The 17,707-nt window shown below is 47.5% G+C and overlaps 1 protein-coding gene across 1 annotated transcript in view; it reads right to left on the reverse strand.

Annotated features, from left to right (window-relative positions):
* Positions 1–327: 327 nt before the first annotated feature.
* The window catches only part of LOC100472839 (lipopolysaccharide-binding protein), a 24,878-nt gene continuing 7,498 nt past the window's right edge, over positions 328–17,707 (reverse strand). Inside the window, exons 5-15 of the mRNA XM_002915148.4 lie at positions 16,558–16,621; positions 13,275–13,338; positions 11,261–11,352; positions 10,573–10,749; positions 8,719–8,778; positions 7,264–7,431; positions 5,748–5,815; positions 5,190–5,232; positions 3,318–3,381; positions 2,397–2,473; positions 328–718 (exon numbers count right to left, since the gene is read on the reverse strand). Of these exons, the coding sequence (XP_002915194.1) occupies positions 674–718; positions 2,397–2,473; positions 3,318–3,381; positions 5,190–5,232; positions 5,748–5,815; positions 7,264–7,431; positions 8,719–8,778; positions 10,573–10,749; positions 11,261–11,352; positions 13,275–13,338; positions 16,558–16,621 (922 nt within the window). The 3' untranslated portion in view covers positions 328–673. The remainder of the gene's footprint in view (positions 719–2,396; positions 2,474–3,317; positions 3,382–5,189; positions 5,233–5,747; positions 5,816–7,263; positions 7,432–8,718; positions 8,779–10,572; positions 10,750–11,260; positions 11,353–13,274; positions 13,339–16,557; positions 16,622–17,707) is intronic.

Below are 17,707 nucleotides of genomic sequence, written 5' to 3' on the forward strand. Positions count from 1 at the left end.
TGAGCTTTTTATCTGGGTCGGCCCAGAAACCTACAGGGATCCATTTCCTCCTAATTTACACCCATTTCAATGGGGGAAAGCAGCAGGAGGTTGAGTTTTTGCTCTGGGAGACCCACTGGTTCCCTTGACTGCAGCAGGCAAGAAGTGAGGGCGGGAGCACACACTGAAGCCAGCCCATGAGCGGCCCGTGCACCGAGACAAGCACCTTACAGAGCAGGTGTCAGGGCCAGGTGCAGGGCTGCGTGGACATCCGTGAGACCATCCAAAGACCCCTTAGACAAAAGAGGGTGGGTGTAGGCAGGTTCCGCTAGAGTACCAAGTGGTTCCTTCATTGAACCATTCAATAAATATTTACTGAGGGTCTACTAAGTGCCAGGTACAGGGATCAGATGGTGACTAGAAAAGGTGACGCCTGCCCTTACAGACAGTACAGGCCAGTGTGGGAAGATGGTCCGTCCTGGGTGAGGTGGGGGAAGTGAAGCTCAGAGTCGGAGAGGGTGTGGGTGCACCTGCCGAGGAACAGTGTGGGGGCAGAGGCCAGGTGGACCTCTCCCCCAGAGTGGAGAACAGAAAAGTCTTCATCTTCCCAGAATCGCCGGGAATGCGCTGCACATCTGGAAATGCAATTTGCCGATCCAGCTGTGGCCTCCAAACCCCGGCTGTGTCCCTGCCCTCAAGCTCTCATGTACTGGAGGTTGGTGCCCAGGAACAGGAAGTCCTAGGAGAGACAAGACAGGACAGCATGGCAAAAGCATCCCCTACGCCAAAAAGATGCATCTCCCATATAAAAGAGAGGCCGACGTCTGGGGAAGCACGAACTCGGCCAGAAACCAGGTCAGCGCATAAATCGCCAACGTGCCTCCATCCCCAAGGTCTCCGTAAATCATGGCTTTTCCCAGACACCTTTTCTAAGGTGGCGATTTATCTGTCATTTCCCGAGCTGCTGCTTCCTGGCAGGCCCCATAAATGTCCTTTGTGTCACCTAAATTTTCTCTCCTTCACGAATAACACGAAATTGGGCGCCACTGAGGTCTACTCGCCTACCTCCTTGTCAGTTTCCATCCCCCAAAGGGGCGGGAACTCTGAACGGGAGGCAAAGTCCAATTCTCTCCCACAGTGATCCAGCCCCTGCCATTGGGGAATCAAACAAGGACCTCAAAAGTCTACTGAGCATGAGAGTACAGAATAAATCTTCTGGTGATTTCCTGAGGCCAGCTGCATGAATTGTCAGTCCTTACTTCAAACAACCAGCTGTCTGACTCCTTGTAAACTCTCAGCAGTAGGGTGTGGAACATCCCTGGGTCCAAAAGGACGTTGGATATGTCTTTCAAATACAGCAGTCAGTCAGGGAGTCCATGTCCCTGGCCATGCTGCTGTCCTTCCCTGTCTTTAGTGGCTGCTATTTGCTGGATGTTGACGATGTACCAGACACAACACAGCATCTCCTTTACTGCTCACAGGGCTACCGACCCAGTCATCCCACCTTACAGATGCCATTCTAGATGGATACCCTGAACCATGGGCACAGACAGACCGGAAAATGCTTGGTCAGGGGCGCCTGGGTGGTGCAGTCATTAAGTGCCTGCCTTCGGCTCAGGGCCTGATCCCGGCGTTCTGGGATTGAGCCCCACATCAGGCTCCTCTGCTGGGAGCCTGCTTCTTCCTCTCCCACTCCCCCTGCTTGTGTTCCCTCTCTCACTGGCTGTCTCTCTCTCTGTCAAATAAGTAAATAAACAAAATCTTAAAAAAAAAAAAAAAGAAAAGAAAATGCTTGGTCAGAATAGTGGAGAGAAGAGTGAAGAATCAGACGTATTGATGCCTCTGATGGATAGAACTGTTCTATCCATCGGTTCTATTAATGGTTCTATTAATCGTCGGTTAAGCGTCTGCCTTCAGCTCAGGCCATGATCCCAGGGTCCTGGGATCGAGCCCCACATCAGGCTCCTTGCTCAGCGGGGAGCCTGCTTCTCCCTCTGCCTGCCCCTCCCCCTGCTTGTGCTCTCTCTCTCTGACAAATAAATAAATAAATAAAATCTTTAAAAAAAAAGAATTTAGAAGAAATGTTCAAAACTTACAAACGGCTTTCAGAACCTGTGCTGTTGCCATGGCAATGTCTTCAAACTGAGCCAGTCTTGAGGTTCCCCCAGGTCACCCACAGTGGGGGCGTGGAAGGCAGTGTGGCACAGGCTGTGTCAAATGCCTCCTGCCCCAGGAGGGGTGCCACTTCTGAAGGACACGTGGATGGCGGCATGGCATCTAGCCGTGCCTGGGGTCCTCCTCCCTTTCTGAGCTGTGGGGCTGGGCTGGGTCCCGCCCACTGAGCTATGGTCTCTGAACCTGGAAAACTAACCAACCCCCCTCCCCAAATCCTCAAAAGCCCACTGGAACCCACTGACCTTGTGGATCTCGAGAACAGGGTCATAGAGCCGAATATCCTTGAGCAGAGGAAGGGGGAAGCCTTCTGCCAACTTCTCTGTAGGTTGAGGCATAATATTGAGAGAGATTTGTTAATAAATAACAATTATAAATAAAGTAATAGGAAAAAATAAGTTTCCCTCTGCCAACTCTATACACAGTGTACTCCCATTTACTGGTCACCAAAGATTACGAGGCAGAGAAGACTATTATTTCCATTTTACCGATAAGGAAATTGAGGCACAGAGTGGCCAAGTTACTTGTCCTAAGTCACACAGCCAGAACTGAGATTTCAACCCAAGCAGGCTGCCCCAGGAGCCTGAGCTCCCAGCCCTGGTGCTATATGGGAGCCGTGGCAGGTATGGGACAGCACACACTCATGGTAAGAAGCTAGTGGGCACTTGCTCTCTGCCCTCCACCCCTGCCCTGCTTTCTGTTGCAGCCAAATGAAGCAGGGCTTCGTGGAAACAGTTTTAGACCTTTATGCTTTATTTTCTGACTAGGGAGTTGGCAATTAACTGAGGACTGTGTATTCAGATGGCTGCCCGCCCCGTGCCCTTTTATTTTATTTATTTTATTTTATTTTTATTTTTTTATTTTGTCCTTAGTCTTTCACCTGCCATTTCAGGGTGTAGAAGGCACACTTCTGTGAGTCCCTCCTTCACATTTCCTGTGCTCCAAAGAGCTGCCTCAGTCCCTAACCCTCACTAGAGCTCTGGAGGGAGAGGAGACCACCTTTAAAACGCCCATCTCATAGGCCGCTGAAACTCAAAGAGGAGAAATGACGAAGCTAAGGTCACTCAGCCCGCAGGAGAGCCCTGTTTCCCATCTCCAAATTCAGCCCCTTCTCCCTCAAAGAGCACTGTCCTCCTTGACATGGAAAAATCGCTAGTGATTCTTACCATTGACCTTGGGGTAGAGGGTGCTGAGAATGTAGTAGTTGAGCAGCCCCTCCAACAGCGCCACCTGGTGGAGAACAAGAGAGATACACCGTGACCACACGTGCCATTTTGCTCACCAATAAATGTCCACATGGCCACCCTGCCGTGGGGGGTAGTTCTATACGTGCTGACATGGTAAACAAGACTGAAAAAAAGCAAACTTCAGATAGATGCCTGCATCATGCTACTATTTTATAAGATAAAACTATTTTGAGATACACATTTACTTGTGTGCAAAGGGATAGAAATCCTTGGAAGATTATACACCCAGCTGTCTTTCCTCTAGGAAGAACATCAAGGTTTGGCTTAGCCTTATCTTTAATTTTTTTTTTTTTACAGTTTAATTTTTTTTCACAGAGTGTTTTCCTGAATTACTTGTGTAATCATTTTTTTAAAAAATTCAAAACAAAAATTATGAAATATAACTTTTAACGTTCACCATGCAGCTGGTATAGGGCTCAGAGCATTACATATACATGTGATTGAGTTTTCACAATGACCCTTTGAAGTTGATATTACTGCCCCCATTTCACAGACCAGAAAACCGAGGCCCACAGAATGAAAGTGACATTTAGAAACGGGGCAGCAGGGGCAGAACTTGAATCCAGATTTATCTGATTCTATAGTTCTTGCTTTCTGCATTCCATGTTCTGAACACCTGATAAGATGCCTTTTTGTGAATCTTTACATATGAATGTTTAACCTCGTGGAACATTTTTACATGCCATGCACAGATGCAATATTAGTGTGTCATTATTCACTTCCTCCTTCATTCCCTGAAAGAGGTCATCCTTTGGGCAGCGTCTCTCCCTACAGTTTACGTGGTTGTTCCTACTTCTTAAGTCCATAAGGGTGGGTCTGGGCAGTGCAAGGCAGGAGGAGGCTGGCCGGAGGGGCCAGTGTGGGCAGGATGGTGAAAAGGAAGACAATTTATTGCCGGTTAAGGTCTATCCATTTCCTCCTTGGCCTGTGAGGAGGAGCTGCCATCACCCCACCTTCCTTCTGTCGGAAACCTCTCCCCGATCACTTCAGCCCGCACTGATCTTCCCGCTGTCTATCTTACTTTAAAATGGGGCCGTCCATTTTGCCACTTGTTCCTCCTTGTGGAAATCACCTCTTGGTTCAGCCTACCCAGCAATTAATTCCTCTTGTTTTAATAAGAGTCCCTATTTTCCCTTGGGGAACCCTCCTTTCCAGTCTTAGTCCATGTGGTTTGGGACCTCACATCCTGGCTCCCGGAGTGTAGATGAAACCCACGTTTGGTCAATTGGCCTTGTCCAATTTTTAACTACAGTGATTGGCTAAGGAATGGACACATGACTCAGGTTCATCTAAAGAGAGCTAGCACCTGGATTTTTAAAAAAAAATTAAACTATACAACTTTGAGGTTTTCCACCAGTGGGAAAAACCTGTCTGAGAATGAAGCTGACATAGATGAAAGCAGAAAGGAGAGATGGGGAGAGATTCTTGATGCATTAATTTGAGCACCTAGATCCAGTTATGCCTGAAACTTCTTTTTAATTTTTTTTTTTAGTTTTATGACCCTACGAATTCCTCCTTCTGGCTTACGACACTTTTAGTTGGCTTTCTATTCTTATAGTTAAAAGGATTCTGTCCAACAGACCATTTAATTATATCTTATCTTCTATTGGGATGTAACTGTTCCTTGACCCCATGTTTCATGTCCTCGAGAACTTCTACACTTTTCTAGGACGCAGAGTAGCTCTTGTCATTTTTCCATTTTTTTCTATAGGTGCCATAGCATTGCTTAGTAAACACACTAAATTAGTTAATACCTTAAGTACTTCATAAATAAAAACAATGATAACTTACATTGAACACTCCAACTTTAGATTCTTTCAGTTCCACTTGTATCCTATAATGAATCAGAGAAGATTCAGACATGGGGACATAATGCCCATGGGAAACAGAAGCAATGTGGGGGTCCCCAGAAAGGAGGCACTGGCTTGAGAAGACACAGAGCTAAAGACAGGGTAGGGATGGGACTGGAAAGGATGAGTAAGAACCAAAACCAGTGATACAACCTTATTGGGAAGACGCGCAGAGGGGAGGTGGGTAGTGAATGTCAGAAAGTCAGTATAGCTGATGTTGAAAATTCACAGATTAAGAAAAAGCAGTATTCGTAAATTCTTTAGAAATTTGGAAGTAATGGGGATTAGGTGGAAAGGAAGTTTGTGGAGGCAGAACCATTGGGAGAAAAGAATTGGACCAACTGAGGTAAAATTTAAGTTTCCTTCCCCAACGGCAGACCCCTGACATTGAGAAGAAGATCTGCTCACATCCTTACCCCCCACTACAGAGAATTAGCTACAGTGTTCAGATGGAAGGAGCCCAGTTGAGCGCCTCCACGTGGCCAGGAGGCTGACTTACTTTCCTGGTTTCAGCAGCCCAGTGATCTTGCTGGTATTGAAGGTCAACATGGCGGACATATTAGTAGCCTGGAAATTCCAGTAGGAGAAAACAGGTTTAAATGAGAAAGGTTGTCACGTACAGGAAGGATAACTATTAGGATCAGCTGTTTCCTTTAAACGAACAATTCAGTGAGTTAAAGCAGGAACTTCTTCACTAGACTGTAGACTCCCAGAAGGCTCATCCTACATACTCAATTCATGTTTGAACTTGGTCTTTTTTTTTTTTTTTAAAGATTTTATTTATTTATTCGACAGAGATAGAGACAGCCAGCGAGAGAGGGAACACAAGCAGGGGGAGTGGGAGAGGAAGAAGCAGGCTCCCAGCGGAGGAGCCCGATGCTGGGCTCAATCCCAGAACACTGGGATCACACCCTGAGCCGAAGGCAGATGCTTAACCGCTGTGCCACCCAGGCGCCCCTGAACTTGGTCTTGAACATGTTTTGCTTGAAGTTGCTGACTGAACTTTGAATAGACAGACTACCAAGAAGTGTAGAGTGCCTATCCCTGGAGATCTCTAAAGGGATCGTTTCTAGCTATCTCAGGGCTGAGTCAGTCCTAGTGGTGATAATAATAAAAATAATAATAATACTATTTTGTTTTATTTATAATATATTAATAAAAACTAATTCGACAACAAAACAACAAAATCAAATTGCAGATATAGCGTCTAGGAGCAATTACCCTTCCAGAAATTTGTCTTGTTGAGTTTCAAACCTGAACCAAGAGAGTGAAGTTCTCCATCCAGTAAGCAGAAACCCCAAAGGACTCGGAATCCCCTCGCTCTTAGACAGGGTCCATTGGGAAAGGAGAGACCCCTCTCAATATTTAACTCAGAGGGACTTTAATATAGGGAGCTGGTTACACAAGTGATAGAATTGCCAAGAAGCCAAAGTGAGCTAGAGGGATGACTTAGAGACTAGCAGAGGCAGGACGCTGCTTCCACCCCAGGATTGGAAGAACAGAAGGAGGGACTAGAGTTATGGGAACCACCATGGAAGAAACACAGTCACTGCCTGAACCTCTGTCCAGGACAGAGACAGAGGAAATATTCTGGCTTCTTCCTTCCTCCTGCCCTCTATTCTCTTGACAGTGCTTTCCATTGGCTGACTTGGCTAGAAGTCAAAGTCCAAGGGAACCTGGGAAATGTAGTCTTCATGGGTCAGATACAGATGCAGAGCAAGCAAGTCAAACACCCTTATGCCTTCCTCCTAACGATAGCCCTGTGTCACTTAGTGGGAGATATATACATTAAGCAAATAAACCTGTAAACAGCTACGTAAATATCTTTATCATAAACGCTATGCAGAAAAACAATAGGGTGCTTTAAGAAAAAAATAAATGACAGTGGGCCTAAGGTGGTAAGAGGCAATCAAAAAAGTCCTCTCTGAGGAAGTGATATTGAAGTTGAGATCTGAAGGAAGGAGGAAGAGCATGCAGAAAAAGGGAATAGCATTTGCAAAGGCTTTGAACCTTACCACACCAAGCCGGAAGACAGGCTCCCTGACGGAACTAGGCAGGAGCACAAAGGCTTCAATATCAATCAGGGGGGTCGAGGACAGATTCCCAGGGCTGAAGTTCAGGAATGGGGCAGAGGCCATGGCTCCCTGGAGCTCCAAGTTCATGTTGGGGTACAGTTTGGCTAACTGGGGGCAGAATGAGGATATTATGTCAAGAGAAGGAAATATGCAGGCTTGCCAAGGGAATCCTGAGGGAGTCAGATAAAGCTGAGAATGCTATTCGATTGATTTTATTTTCACAAAATGATCCGTTTCTTTTTCTCTTAATGGTGCACCTGGAGATCTTGCCCTGTCAGACATCTGGAGTCTGCAAATATACGTCACGGCTGCGCTGGGTTCCATCGGGCGTGGGTACTGTAACTGATCTAAGCACAGTGGGCATCAGGTGGTCTCCAACCATAGATGGTGGTCTCCATCATCTATAATGATTACCCCTGTGAATACCCTTGGCTATTGGGGGGGGGTTACGTTCCTAGAAGTGGAATTGTGGAGTCAAAGGGCAGGATGGGTATTGTCAAGCCTCGGATGTTCAACATGACTGCCTGTATGAGCTGCGTCTTGAGGGGGACTGGGAAGGTGGGGGAGAGGACAGGTGGATTTCTGTGGGATTAAATGATGAGCTTAGCGCTGTGATGGTAGAGTTGCAAGGTTAGTCACCCCAACACTGCCATAGCAACAACTGGAAACAACCCCTGGTCCTTCCTGGGAGACTGGTTAAGCCAGCTATGGTGAGTCCGTACGATGGCAGGCTGGATGCCCATGAGAACATGAGTGAGGAAGTTCCTTTTCTGCCTCTTCAGAACAATCTCCCGGGACAGTAAGGTGCAAAATGGCATGTATGATACGCCTCTGTTTGTGTACAAAAATGGAAAAGATTCACAGCGTTTGTTGGCATACACATAGAATATCCCCAGAAGGAGGTAGGCTCTGGATGGGAACTGGGTGGTTAGGGGCCAGGAGTGGATGGGAAATTTTCCATTCTAGAACTTTTTATGTCTTTTGGATGTTGAACCATGAGAATTTATTATCTGGTCAAAACATAATTTTTAAAGCACCAAGAACAGTGCCTGGTCCCTAGTAATTGCCCTCTGTAATTGTCTGATGTTATCAATTAGGGGTGGATTTGGTGGCACATGTTGGCATTCCTAGGGATTCTCAGATATCGTAGGTAAAGGACTGGGCAACCCGTGGTCCCAGACACACGGCTCAGGTTTCTGTTGTTGGGCTTTGGAGAGAAGGGGCCCGAAGCCGGCAGAAGGAAGGCCCTGCCCTCACTGGGGGCCTCCCTGGGGGGACCTCCCCTAAGCCTTCTGACTCTTTGTTAAGCTAAGAGTAGCTCTGTGGTTTTAAAGGGAAACCCCTGGAGGCTAGTGGGCTTGGCCTGCACCTGCCGAGGTCTGAGAGAAGGCTTACCCTGGGGACGAAGGGGCGGAAGGACTTGGTGGTCAGCCGGATGTTAGAGCTTGGGGGAACCTGCAGGAAAGAGACACAAAGTTTTAGGGTGCTCCCACTGGAGCTGAAGGTCTGAGAAAGACGGGGAGGTGGGGGAGGTGCTCAAGACCGTAGCTTCTTGACTACCGGGGTTACCATAGCAACAGTGAGATGCTTGCCCTGCACTCACCGTAAGCACCAGTTGCCAGGGTCCCGGCTGCTCTCCTTGGGACATAGGTGACATGTGGGACACACTCAGAGGGTCCGTGAGGGTGAGATTTGCAGTCATGAGGACCTAGGTATGGTTCCTGGCTTTGTTCCTGTGTGGTCACAGGCCAGTCGCTTCACCTCTCTGAGCCTCAACTTCCTCCCCTATAAAATGGGGATAATAGTAGTTCTGGCCTATCAGGTCACGGTGAGGGCTAAATGGGACGGTGTGTACACACAGCACCCACACAGGGCCCAGCGCAGAGCTGTTAGGAAACACAGCGATGGTGACCCAATCCACTAAAAGAAAGGACTGCACACGGGCGGGTGCGTTACTCAAACACGATAACAGAAGCAAAAGGCCTGTGAATGTGAGAAATCACAGAAAAGACCACAAGCCACTCCACCCACCCACTAGATCCCCCCCCATCTATTATCAGGGCCAGCTGGACCATCCAAGTGGGGCTGCTCTGTTTCCTGCATCATCCTGACATTGTTCACGAGGCCTCAGCTTTACAAAAAGCTACAAGAAATAATTTTCTGAAACCCAGACATTTTAAAGGAACTTAAGAATTATTAAAGATGCGATCCACTATAAAATTTAATATTCCTTATACAAAGCCCCATTTGAGACCCTTGTTTCAGAGATAAGTCCTCGGAAGACCTTGACTCTCCTTTCACCACGAATTGCTAAATCATGGACCTTTTTCACTTCGGCTATAAGGAAGCTCCCAATTAGATTTTTTTATTTAAAAAAATATATCAGGGGCGCCTGGGTGGCACAGCGTTGAGCGTCTGCCTTTGGCTCAGGGCGTTGATCCCGGCATTATGGGATCGAGCCCCACATCAGGCTCCTCCGCTATGAGCCTGCTTCTTTCTCTCCCACTCCCCCTGCTTGTGTTCCCTCTCTCGCTGGCTGTCTCTATCTCTGTCGAATAAATAAATAAATAAATCTTTAAAAAAAATATATCAACTTATGGACACGGTGTTTTCATAATTGTGCTTTACTTTAAACTTGGTCTTAATTGCCTAGTCAATATAACTTTATGGTTTATTAGTGCATATATTATCCTGCCTCATTTACTAAATTTTTTTAAAGTTTTCTTTTAAACCTGTATAAACCAAGCATGAGAGAAAATATGAATTAGAACAACAGGTCTAGGGGCTCCTGGGTGGCTCAGTCGTTAAGCGTCTGCCTTTGGCTCAGGGTGTGATCCCGGAGTCCTGGGATCAAGCCCCGCATCGGGCTCCTCTGCTGAGAGCCTGCTTCTTCTTCTCCCCCTCCCCCTGCTTGTGTTCCCTCTCTCATTGGCCCTCTCTCTCTCTGTCAAATAAATAAATAGAATCTTTTTTTAAAAAAAGAAGAACAACAGGTCTAGATGGGGGCAAAAGTAAAACCCAGACAAGGAAATCACAGTCTTTCACAGTTCTAAGGGAGAAAGGATTTTGACTCGAGCTTCCTGGCAGCCAAAGTGAAAAGGGAAATTGTGCTAATTTATATATTTCCTTGTCTGAATCTTTCTTCTCAATAACTTCCTATTTCATTGATGTAAACAGGGTGGAAAGGAAAGGAGGAAGAAGGACAGGCTACCCTGTCACTTGTGAGTGCTATTTTGCCACCAGCCTTACCATGTCATCTGTGATGGAGAAGTTCATGTATCCCAACTCATGATAAACCAAGCTGGCTGTGTTGAAGACATAATCAGAGATGGCAAAGTAGACCATTCGGTCGTGTTGCTCAGGAAGGTTCATGACAGGAGCAAGGAAGGTGACTGGGGAATAGTGATGACGGTTAAAAATTTCACCCTGGAGAGAGAAATAAGATGCATTCGAACTTTGCAAAGTCTACCCCAGCGCTGGACATCTGAGCTAGGCAGTTGCTTACATAGCCTGAAGAGGGGGCACTGGCAAGTCACTGCCTGAAACTCTACCATTGAAAGTATTTTCCTTTGGGTCAAAGAGTTGTGTGTCCAGAATCCGTAAATGAAAAGCTCCCCAACTTTGGCATACTAACCCATAGTACCCTCTGTACCACCTAGCCCAGTTCTGATTGACCTCACCTGCATGGTGGTCAAGGTGAAGGAGGGGAAGAGGGTGGGTTTCAAGGCCAAAGACTTGTAAGACACCTATTGGAGCCTTGACTCTTGAAACACTCCCCACTACTCCATATTGCCCTGCCCTCAACACAGCTGGAAGCCCTGGGGAGACGGGGATAGATCTGAAGCCAGGGAGACAGGAGGCCCCAAGTAAAGGCTGGCCCGGAGGGTATGCTATGCTGGGGCCGAACCCACCCGCACCCCTGCTTTAGGACCCTCACCTTAAACATCACATCCAGCATTTGGGCTGTTGCCCGAGGGGCTTCCATTAAACTGTAGTCAATGTTAGCGAAGCTGTCGATCTCTGTTGTGACTGTGAACCGGAGAGGGGCAGAATTAGGAGCCAGGTGGTGTTCTTCAGGGCCCCCTGCCCCCTCTGCCTCAAGACGTTTTACCCAGCGCAGCCCTGGAGCAAAGAGCTGCTCCTCCAAGAAAGAGAGGACACGGTTCTATTGTCCCACTGGTGGGCTAGCCACACCTGGAGCTTCATGCCGAGGGAAGCCACAGAATGCGGAGAATTCTCCAATCAAGGGAATTGTCCCCCAGTTTCCAGCTGAAGCCCTGATCTTCGGGGAAACTGGCCTGCTGTCAACACAGACCAAATAACCAGGAGGGTCAGGCCATGTCCAGAGGCCCCAGAAACGCCCCTCCAAAGCCCGAAGGAACAAGAGTCCTATGTCCCATGCACTAGGTTGTCTGTGGCTGCCTGGGTCTCCCCTGAGGACGGCTGCCAACAAGTGAGGGTAGGGCTCGGGGGCCAGGGCATCACAGAATCCTGCAGACACACCCATACGATGGAACACTACACAGCGAGTAAAACGAAGTCTGTTGCAACCACTTTGGAAGCTGGAAGGTTCTGATAACGCAGAGCCGACACCTGCCACGTGAGCCTGCAGTCACTCTCCGAGGTATATACCCAAGGACATGCGTCCATATGCACTAGAATATTCATAGCAGCACCAGCCATAATGGTCCCAAAGTGAAACTCCTAGAATGGGCTTCGACAGCAGAGTGGATAAATCAAGGGAGGGACACCCACACCGTGGAGAATGAATGGACTCTCTCTATGCAGCAGTATGGATCAACTTCATCTTTTAAAGTTGATCAAAGAAAACTTTCTGCTTTTCATAGAAGGCTCAAAGTACGGCACAGTGTCAATCATGTACAGAGTGCAAAACTAATCTTTGCTTAAATAATAAAATCTTTAAAAATAAAATAAAAGGGGCGCCTGGGTGGCTCAGTCTGTTAAGCGTCTGCCTTCCGTTCAGGTCGTGATCCCAGGGTCCCGGGATCGAGCCCCACATCGGGCTCCCTGCTTAGCGGGAAGCCTGCTTCTTTCTCTCCCACTCCCCCTGCTGGTGTTCCCTCTCTCGCTGTGTCTCTCTCTGTCCAATAAATAAATAAAATCTTTTAAAAAACAAAAAACCCCCAAAAAACAAAAAAACGAATCTTTGCTGGGAGAAGTGGGATAGCGGTGTTCCTGCAGTGGGGACGAGTGAGAGGAGCTGTGAAGGGTTCTGAAGGCCCCATGATGTTCTGTTCCTCGCTCTGGGAGCAGGGCCGTGCCTGTGCTCAGTTTGGCAAAATTCTTTAAGCTGTTCACTTATGACTTGAGCACTTTTCTCTCTCTATAAACCTCCACAAAAAGTTTTTTTTAAAGATTTATTTATTTGAGAGAGAGAGTGAAAGAGAGAATGAGCAGGGGGAGGGGGAGAGGGAGAAGCAGACTTCTCGCTGAGCAGGGAGCCCGATGCAGGACTTGATCCCAGGACCCTGGGATCATGACTTGAGCCGAAGGCAGACGCTTAACCAACTGAGCCACCGAGGCTCAACTTAAAAAAAAAAAAAGGTTTTTTTAAAAAAATGAGATAAATTTATGTGTGCTAATATAGAAAGATGTCCAAGGTGTACAAGTTACAGAAGCAACAATGTCTTCCTATGTGTAGGCTGATATATATTGATAACTTTGCCCATATATTGATAACTTTTAACAAAAGGACTATATAATGAATGTATTTTATATGTTTATGTATATTTATATTTTTATATACAAAAGAAAATATCTGAGGGGTGACATCCCAAACAGAGGTTACCTCTTGGAAGAAAATTTGGGGAAGAAAGGATACTTAAAAACTGTTACTTTCTACATTTCTGTCCCATTTAATGTTTTATAAGGTAGGCTTATGTGCTTATACAAATCAATAGAGTATCCCAGCGGTGGGTGGAGTAGCCTACCTGGAAGAGTTTGGAGGTAAGGTCGTAGGTCCGAGGTCACCGAATTCTGGAGCATTTCGCAAATCTGAAAAACGTGGGAGGAGAAAGCCTGAATGGGTCCCCCTGGCTTTGGTCTGCCACTGCGTTAATTGCTTTAGTACCGTCTTTCATATTTTGCCCATTGATTGATTCTACAAAAATGTATCAGTGCTCATCACGTGCCACGTGATGAGAAACAGAAATGATCAAAAACATGCCAGTCCCCCCGTGGACCTCAATAGGGCCCATCTGGAACTTTCCAAGTTGTTCCCGGGGCTGGACAGCTGAGCTAGGTAGTCAGCGACCCAGCCGGGTAGGGCACCTTGGCTGGAGGCACTGCCTGAAATACCACCTTGAAAGAGACTTTCCTTTGGGAGGCGCTGGCCCCCCAGAATTTAGGATGGAATAGCAGAACCAGACGGTCAGTCGAAATAGCCACACACAGAGGTGTGTACTTAGTAGATACTCTCAAATGTCATCACTCCACAGGTTGGCTGGACGGATCGGTAGTCCACGTTTCCTGCGATGCCCATGTCCCGGAGGCCACACACAGTGGACACACACACTTCGCGGTGGCCTCTTGAGTGGCATGCTTCTCAAGAACAGGGAATGTATGTTCCCAAGCCTGTTGGCTATACTTGCTCCTGTAATTGCTCGGAATAGTTGTTGTGTAAACCAATGAAATATACCGAGAAAACCTAAGTACTTGGGAAAGGTGAGCCTCTTAGAGAAATTTCATGGTGTGCCCAAGAAAAAGCTTAGGAGGAAAAAAAATCATAAAAATCTAGAAGGATTCTGCACTGAGATTACTTTGCAAATGCCTTTGAATTCTCATTGTGGTTAAAGGAATCTGAGCTGGAATTTGTAGCAGATCAATGCTTCACACACGAAAGACAAAGTCCAATGTCAATCAGGAGACTATTTTCAAAGAACAGTTTTGGGCCCTAAGTCAAAAGATGACAAATGGATTTATATTTACTCTATCTTAAAACATTTGGATTTATACGTAATTTTTTTCTTTGTTTTTGTGTGTGTGTGTGTGCGTGCGTGCGTGTGTGAGAGTCCCTACAGCGCACAGGGATTAAGAGGCCACCCACCTCCTGCGTAGATGGAGCCCCGTATACAAGGAAGGAGAGGTATATGGGGGGTGGGCTGCATGAGCACGGGAGGTGGCATTTTAAGGGCAAGCGAGAGGGCGAGCCGATGTGAATCAGGCACAGGGGTGTGGGGAAGCTCTATGCTGGGGGCTGGGCAGGCAAGAAGTGAAATCTTAGCCTCCCTTTGCAGCTGGCTCAGTTTTAGGAACAGAGTTTGGTCGTGGGTTGCTGCCAAAAAGCGAAGGATGGAGTGGTGAGGGACAGTCACGGTTGATTTCACGGGAACAGGACACTGCTGGCCTCAGTAGGAACTGTTCCCTTCTTGCTTTTCCTTCAGACAAAGGCCCATCAGGTCTTCCTGAAGGCCCCCTGGATGCCCCACCCCTGAGCGGACCTGCATGATGGGGGAGGGCAGGCCTTTGGCCCTCAGTCCCAGACCCATCACAGGACCTCCTAGAGAGGCAGGTTAAGGGTGTCGTAGGTGAGTTGAATAAACCTGGGTTCAAATCCTGTCCAGTCTCCACTGGCTGTGTAACCTTTGCAGAATCTCTCCTTGCTTTTGGGCCCTCACCCACAGGACACAGTGACAAGACCAAGTGCTTCCCAGGGATTTTTGGGGGGTGAGGGTGCTGAGACAGTGAGTCTATATGGCTCAGAAAGCAAGCATGCAGGAAGCGGTTATCCTTAGCCCTGCTGGTTAGATACCACCAGTGGGGAATTTGAAAGGTCCTGGACCAGGCTCTTTGTTTTCCTAGAAGAAGGAAATGTCTGAAGACCCCTAAGGGTCAGGGATCAGGTGAGATCTCCATCTTTCCCAAGACACCCAGCCCCCAGAAGGCACAAGCTGTTCCACATTCTAGCAAGTTCGAACGCTGACCCAGCTCCTCACTAGCACGGTGACCGCTGGACAAGTGACTCCACCTCTCAGAGCCTTGTCATCAAATGTGGAATACAGCACTTTCTTCCAAGGTTGTGGCTAAGACGGATGGCAGAGTCAGTGGTTGAACGCTTAGCACACTACTCCTGGCCAGACCATAGGCTCAATAAATAGCCACCATTGTTATAAGTTGTTATAAATAATATATATAAATATAAATATACAGTGATATATTCTGTATCACATTAATTATATTAAGTAATCAAAGCAAAACTAGTTGCATGTATCAAAACTAATTGTAATATATTACTATTATTATGTAATATTATTGCTAATCTTTATTTGCACCGTCATCAGCAGGGCAGGATAAATCCAACCCAGTGAAGAATACTATGTCCTACTGGGAAAGGCATGGCAACATGGAAATGGGGTGCTCAAGAAGGAGGCTGGCATATTTCCCAAGCTCACCTAGACCCCAGGACCCCAGCACAAGAGAAGGAACAGAAAGCCCTCGGCCCCTCCCCATCTGAGGGCTCTGTCTGCTATTCCCACTTCAACCACCAGGGGCACTCAAAACAAGACCAGCCGTGGGACCCAGTGGAAAGTGTGTGTGTGTGTGTGTGTGTGTGTGTGTGTGTGTGTCTGTGTTCCTCTTTCCTCCTTCACGACTTTCTCTCTTCCGAAGCCCAGTCTTTGCTACAGACACAGCTCCAGGTCCATGATACCTCAGAAATGGGATTTTTGGGGTGAAGTGAGTATTTGTTAACATGAAACCTCTGTTTTAGTCAGAGATTTCAAAATTTGGAGATTTCACATAATTTTTTTTTTAATGGGAAAAAATGACGCTCTGTGCTGCCTCCCGCTCTGGGCAGGTGCTCATGAGCCCCCACCTGGTTCTCACATTTCCCAGGCCTCCGGCTCGGTGTCTGCAAGCACCTAGGGGCTGATTTCCTTTTTGGCCTTGTGAAGTGCAGGGGGGTGGGGGCGGGGCGGGCAGTGAGCAAAGTCAAGGAGAAGGAGGGGCAGGAGTCTGTGTTCGGCCTGCTGGTTTATCATTGGCTGAACATTCAACCATTCTAATTGCCTCACTCAACACGCTCGGATTCCAGAGACCAACATTTTGCCCCAGCTTGGCCACGCTCCATGACCTTGGGCAAAATGATGTGTCCTCTCTGGGCCTTAGGCCTAAGACTGTCTGGGCCAGTCCACTTGGCCATCCAGGGCCAGAGGCCAGCGAGGGCTCCCACCTAGCCCTTGAGGGGCAGCAGATCAGCAGCTTGGACTCTCCTACCTTGCTCTCCAACATTCTGCGGAACTTGGACTCAATCTGGTTGTGGAAAAGATTCAACAGCCACCTGGGGAGAGGAGCAGAGGGGACGGTCAGCTGTGTGCCGCTGAATACAAGGACAGCCAGGCAGCAGAGACCAGGCAGGTCCCCAGGCGAGCCCTCCTCGCCCCATCCTGGGACCCTGGTGTGTCTCAGATCCTGGAAAGGATGAAAATGCGGAGTCTCAGCTCCCAGCGCACTCGCTGATTCAGCGCACCTGGCATCCCAGCCCCCTGCTGCCCCCAATCAGATTCAGTAGATTTAGGGGAGAGGCTTGACAATCCACATATTTCTAATCAAAGAAACTGAAACTCAAAGATATGTACCCGAGGACTTGTACGTTGTCCACACACTTTCCTTTGGCCAAAAGCCCTTGTATTCCTCTAAAAGATTTCATTCACCTGATGGTGGTCCCCACCAAGATTCCTGGCTCGAACCTGCATCTGTTCATCTCAGCAGGGTCCCCTGGAGAATGACCTCCAGGTGCCTCTGATGTGCCCCAGCAATACACCTGGACATGCATGCTTATCAGAGGCCAGGCCTTGGGCTGGATGAGCCTCGGGCTGCACCCAGCGGTCAAGCTGGCCAGTGTCCCAGTGGTGACTTACCCCAAATCTCCCGATACGTCCACCTCCACGTCTCGAATGTGGCTGCTGCAGCCGGAGGCAGTAACAGTGGGCCTCCCAGAGGGCTCCCTGCCCAAGAGAAGGTTGACCGAAATGGTAATGCCCTTGACCTGCACATCAAAGGAGCCGTGTAGTTTCCTGGAGGAGATAAGAGAAGCAATCACCGATTCCTAGACTAAAATCAGCCACCACTTGGGGGTAAAATATGAAATTTGATTCTTATCCCAAAATAAATGGAGCTGGAATAAAAATTTAATTAGGAAAATTATTACAAAGTAAAGATTTATTACAAATAAGACCATGAAAGATCAGGAAGAAAGCCTGGGTCTAGATATTTATGGGAAAGGGTGAGCAAAAGCCTTTCTACTTAGGATCCAAGTCTCAGAAGCCTTAAAGGAAATGGTCGATAAACTTGCCAGCATAGAAAATGGAAACTTCAGTGAACAAAAAAACTCCATATTCAAAGTAAAAAAAAAAAAAAAAAAAAA

This window comes from Ailuropoda melanoleuca, chromosome 13, assembly GCF_002007445.2.
Source record: "Ailuropoda melanoleuca isolate Jingjing chromosome 13, ASM200744v2, whole genome shotgun sequence".
Taxonomy (NCBI): domain Eukaryota; kingdom Metazoa; phylum Chordata; class Mammalia; order Carnivora; family Ursidae; genus Ailuropoda; species Ailuropoda melanoleuca.